General features: G+C 40.9%; 3 protein-coding genes across 3 annotated transcripts in view; all 3 read left to right on the forward strand.

Annotated features, from left to right (window-relative positions):
• LOC104820895 (histone acetyltransferase MCC1) overlaps nucleotides 1-729 on the forward strand; it is a 2,767-nt gene extending 2,038 nt beyond the window's left edge. Inside the window, exon 5 of the mRNA XM_010551542.1 lies at nucleotides 305-729. Within this exon, the coding sequence (XP_010549844.1) occupies nucleotides 305-500 (196 nt within the window). The 3' untranslated portion in view covers nucleotides 501-729. The remainder of the gene's footprint in view (nucleotides 1-304) is intronic.
• A 104-nt stretch (nucleotides 730-833) lies between these two features.
• Nucleotides 834-3,188, forward strand: LOC104820896 (THO complex subunit 7A). The gene is made up of 3 exons (XM_010551543.1): nucleotides 834-968; nucleotides 1,829-2,447; nucleotides 2,816-3,188. The coding sequence occupies exons 2-3, from the start codon at nucleotides 1,854-1,856 to the stop codon at nucleotides 2,909-2,911; spliced, it is 690 nt and encodes a 229-aa protein (XP_010549845.1). The 5' UTR covers nucleotides 834-968; nucleotides 1,829-1,853; the 3' UTR covers nucleotides 2,912-3,188.
• A 691-nt stretch (nucleotides 3,189-3,879) lies between these two features.
• LOC104820898 (SART-1 family protein DOT2) overlaps nucleotides 3,880-5,175 on the forward strand; it is a 6,236-nt gene continuing 4,940 nt past the window's right edge. Inside the window, 3 exon segments of the mRNA XM_010551546.2 lie at nucleotides 3,880-4,353; nucleotides 4,810-4,892; nucleotides 4,895-5,175. Coding sequence (XP_010549848.1) covers nucleotides 4,865-4,892; nucleotides 4,895-5,175 — 309 coding nt within the window. The 5' untranslated portion in view covers nucleotides 3,880-4,353; nucleotides 4,810-4,864.

Consider the following 5,175-nt stretch of genomic DNA (forward strand, 5'->3'; position numbering starts at 1 on the left):
CTTTTTTTTTTTTTTTTTTTTTTTGCAATCTTCTACATTTTGGTGGCAATGATTTCTCTAGTGATGATCACAGGTGGTGATGGCTGCTTTAGTTTCAATCTTCCATCACATGTTTATTAACCTGTGTTGTGGTATAGAAGGCAATGTAATTATTGCCCATTTGCCTCAGATATAGTACCTGTTAACTGCATAGAAAACCTTATCCAGAGGTTTATACTGTTTCTTTGTTTAGAATTGGTCTAAGTTTCTACAAATCTTGAGCTGATAGTGTTTCAATTTTTTTTCTTCGTGTGTGTGTTTGAAGGGAGATTGTGATGTTGGTTGTGAATTATATGAGGAGTGGGCTCAAATCTGTGGCATCTAAGCTAAAGAAGAAGGAAGAAGGCAAGGGGCTGAAATGGATCAAATGCAAAGACACAAGGTGTCTCTTGCCCACGCAACAAACCAAACGAAACCTTGTGTCCGAACGAGCTTCATCATCCCCATACGAATGCGTCTAATAATAACAAGAATCTCATCCGTATATGCCGTTCACTCCCATTGTCTGTTTCTATTGTGCTCTGTGCAATAAACCATCCAAAAATGTAAATAGCCTTTGTTTACTATGAAATGGACGCATTTGTATCGTTGGTGGGTTTATGGAATTTGGATCTGTGTTGTTGGGTACGAAGGGTCGAGTTGGTCTTTTGTAATGAATTCTCATTTATACGTACCTTGATTTCTTGATTATGTACGTACGTAAACGTATAATGGAAAACGAAAACCCGGTTCGGCCGGAAGGGGAAAACCCGGTTCAAAATTATATACAAGAAAAAAATCTTAAAAGAACCTTTAAAAGAAAAAGAACGGGAATCGGAAGTCCTGAAAGCTAGGGTTCATCCGGGTCGATATCTGTTTTCGGAGAAATCCTGGATTTTCTCTCCAATTTCTACCGAAAAGTGCATATCTGGGTCTTGGGTTCAGCCGAGGTAAGCAAAAGTATCTCTCTTGCCGATGTTTTGTTTCGTCTGCCGCTGCAACGTGGGTGGAAATTTGGGTTTCTCATGTTGCGAAAGAAATGATTTTGGCTTCTGGGTTTTCCCCTTTCATATTTCGGGGGTCTGAAATTTGGTTTAGATTTCTGAAAGAAGGATCTAAATATGCTGTTGTTGCGATACACGAGGGGTGTAATGAAATCGTGAAGTTGGTTGTGTTGACTGTATCCTGTCCCATGTTCTGTTTATTTCTGATTTCATTGATCTGTGTTATGGTATTTTGAATCGACAAACATTTTTTTTAAAAAAGAGAGATTTTCTCAAGTTTGGATGGAGCAACAAGCATTTGGTGTTGTTTTCAGTAGATGTTATTAGTGCATGCATTCGATTTATGTTGCATGTACGGTCAAAGATATCAGATTCGCGTGCTGTATCAAAGAGCTGTAGATTTAGTGAGTGAATGCATGGTAAGTTGATTTCTCAAAGGGAGAGAAAAGTTGGTGATAAATCAAATAAATGAGCTTGTGAATTTGAATTCGAGGCGAATTTGTGCAAAACATCAAAGAATGAGCAAACTGCAATCAAGGGTTAAGAGGATATCCCTCATGGATACTACTTGCATCTGATGAAACCAAAAAAAAATGAAAGAATGATGTCTTATGATGCTTTGGTTCATGTTTCCCATGTGAAATTAGCTTTTGGGTATCCCACTCTTTGGAGCTATTTGGTTTCCATAGTTTGGCCATGCATTTGTTGGTACGTCGTTAAACCTGCCGGTCTTGAAATATCTGTCTGAGAGTGGAAATCTTCCTGCTTGCTAGCTCAATTGTGGATTTCACTTCTGTTTGTTTCAGGAGTCATAGCAGTCTGATAGTTCAGATGTCGGTAAAAGCAAGGAGAATTTCCGGTAGGTCGGAGACTGTAACAGCTAATTACGCATTCGACCCAGCAGAAGATGACGTAATAATAAGGAACAGGCTTCTCACCCGCACGACGACAACAAGGGGTGAACCTCCATTAAAAAAACTTCAGAAAAAGTTCACTTCTTTAGTACTAGAAATAGAGAAAGATGAAGATAACTACAATGAGTGTGGTAAGCTTGCCAAAGCTTTCTTACAGGAACTGTCGACTTTCGAGATTCCTCTCCTCAAGAGCCAAGCAATTGTTGCAGCAAACCTTAGGGAGAAGGAGAATTTTAACGAGTTGAAGGATGAGATGAATAGGCAGATAATGCAGGCACAAGCTGATATAGAAGATCTTAAGAAACAGCTCGAAGAGAGCAAAATAGAGAGACGGCATAAAGAGGAGTGTGAGGTCATTAGGAAACTGATATCTGCACAACCACCGAGATCTGAGTCAGAAAAGATCATACATGAGTTGGAGAAGGAGATTGCAGAACTGGAGGCAGAGAACACAGCAAGTTGGAGACTCTTAGAGCTAAGGAAGAAGCAGTTTACACTACTGTTGCATGTGGTATGTCAAAACAGAGCTCTTAAACTTACACAGTTCATTATGATATCATCACACCATATTAAAAGTGGCTTTGAATCTTGATGATGTTTAGGACTTTTTATTCGGGTCTAGGTCTGTCTTGTTAATTTTTCAGTTGTAGAAAATTGATTTGAGACCCTTAAGAGAGATGATTGCCTTTCTTGTTTGTGATTTGAGAGGTGAACTATTGTTTTCGATCTCTCGTGGGTTTCTTAAAAGAAAAGGGGAGGGTATAGAAGATTGTTATGCATCGTTTTTGCCACTGCTTCCTTCATCAGAATCCAAAATATTTTGGTCCGAAAAGGTAGTTCTTGAGAATGTGTTTGCTAATGGTAAAACTTTGGGCATAGGTGGAGGAGTTGCAGAATACAATAGAAGAGGAGCAGAAGAGCTTGATGGAGGAGCAGAGGAGCAGCGTAGAAGACACGGCCATGTCTGTGGATTAGTTCCCAGTTTGCTGAGACACGGTTTTGTAATCCGAATGCGAAAGTAAGATATAAAACTCCACATTGTCGAATGTATCTTCTTTGCTTTGTGCTTGTTCTGTTGTGTCACGGAGAAGTTGCAGAAACCCGAAGCTCTGGTTGAAGAACTGAGAAACAGAGATGGGTTTATTGGAACATCCTCTACTTGTACTCTTTTGTCTTTTTTACTCGAGAGACTTGTCTCATATTGTTTTGCAAGTGAAAATCTCCATCTTATCTAACACCGGTTGTTCTTTTTCTTCCTCTCAGTTTTCCTTGTGTTTTTTTTTTTTTTTTTGTGATTGTTTTGAGTTTTGATGCATTTTGTGTAAAATTGGTGCTTATGTACCAGATAAATATGAGTTTTTAAACTTAAGTTGTTCTTTTTGTGATATTAAAATTGTTTGTAGAAATATAAAAATAGTAATCCACTTTAAAACATAATTATTATGTATCGAAATCGAAATGATTCAAATTCTATTGTTGATCGCGTATTTTCAATTTTGAGGAAATTAGAAGTTTAAAAGAAATTAGAATTTTGTTTACAGAAAAATAAAAAAAAAGCAAGTCTTGAGCGGTTGCGATTGCAGTGCTCGCAATCGCGCGCACACCAAAACGCTGGTTTTCCAGTGAAATGTTATATCAACAGGAATCACTGTTCGTCCCTCTTTCGAAGAGAGCCCGAGGGAGTAGAAAAACTAGGGTTTCTTCCTCCGTGCTAGGCATGGGCATTCGGGTCGGGTTAATCGGGTTCGGATAAAGCCGACCCGATTTATCGGTTTTTGGTTCGGTTCGAATCGGTTATGTCAAAAATAACCGATCGGTTTTGGTCACCCCATAACCGATCGGATCGGTTCGGTTCGGGTAAATACCCGATCGGTTTCGGTTATTTGAATAAACCGAAATTAAATTAAAATCTAGGGTTATATTTTCCTCCTCGGACATTCATCTGCTTCGAACTCCGCTCTGCCATTAGCGAAGCCAAGCTCTTCTTCCTCCCTCGAGCTTGACTCCATCTCCTCAAGCTCGACTCAATTCAACTCCCTCCTGTCCGTCGCCGACGTTCGCCTGTGTCTGTGTCGTGTCTCTCTCCACTGCTCTCATCGTTTTTCATCTCTCTCTACATCTCTCGTCACCGTTCGTGTCTCTCTCTACATCTCTCGTTGCCGGCCTCCTCTCTCTCTCTCTGCATATCTCTTCGCCGGTCTCCTCTCTCTCTGCACCTCTTGTCGTCGACTCGTCGGTCGCCTCTCTCTCTGGTCTGCCTCGCCTCGGTTCGTCGCCTCTCTGTGACTGTAAGTTCCATTCTTCTTCTCCCCATTCGGATCGGAGTCCGTGCGCTATATCGTCGAATTTCTCGTCTAATCCTCTCATCTGCCGGAGTTACCGTCCTCAGCCTTCGACGCTCGATATTCGATCTCGAGGTAAGATGAATCAGATTTCGAACAGCTTTTTCTGATTTCTTGCCTTTTGTTTTCGTGGAACATCCCGTCGATTGCTCTTGTCCGATTCCCATTCTTTATCCCATTCCAAACCCTAGTAGGATTTTATTCGCCGAAGGGTATTGTGATAATGAAATCGTTCCTGAGTTTCAATTTTGCATGAGGTTAGGGTTTTGTCGCGTTTCAGTTGAGAGTTTGTGCAACAGTGAGCCTTATATAGATTCACGAGTCGTTATGCGGATTTCCCTTCGTCTCAGAAGCCAGTTTCGGATTGGTTCGTTGAGTTTTGTAGACAAAATATATCACATGCTTCCTTGTACTTGCATTTACTGGTCTCGATGCCCAGATATTTGGATTTAAGGTCATTAATCAACTTGTTTATTGACAGTGTTCAGGCGCTCTAAACGATTTTTCTACACTGTGCTTGTTTCCGTTTAGGTCCTGACTGAAGTTCTTTGAACCTGTTGGGGGCATTTGTTTCGGTGTTTGAATAATGGAAGTGGAGAGGTCTAAATCGAGGCATAAGAGCGGGCTGCTATCGAGGGATCACCTGCCAGAGAATACAGAGATGGACGGAGGAAGGAGAAAGAAAACAGGAGCAAGGATAAAGATAAGGACTATGATCGAGATAGAAATAGGGAAAAAGAACGTGAGCGCGAAAGAGAAAAGGAAAGCCGAAGGGACAGAGAGAAGGAGAAAGATCGGAAAAGGGATAGAGATGGAGAAGCTGAGAAGGACAGCGGGAGAGCTAGAGATAAGGAGAGGGAGAAAGAAAAGAGCAGAGATCGAGATAGAGACAGGGAC

Source organism: Tarenaya hassleriana, unplaced genomic scaffold (assembly GCF_000463585.1).
Source record: "Tarenaya hassleriana unplaced genomic scaffold, ASM46358v1 Cleome32, whole genome shotgun sequence".
Classification (NCBI taxonomy): domain Eukaryota; kingdom Viridiplantae; phylum Streptophyta; class Magnoliopsida; order Brassicales; family Cleomaceae; genus Tarenaya; species Tarenaya hassleriana.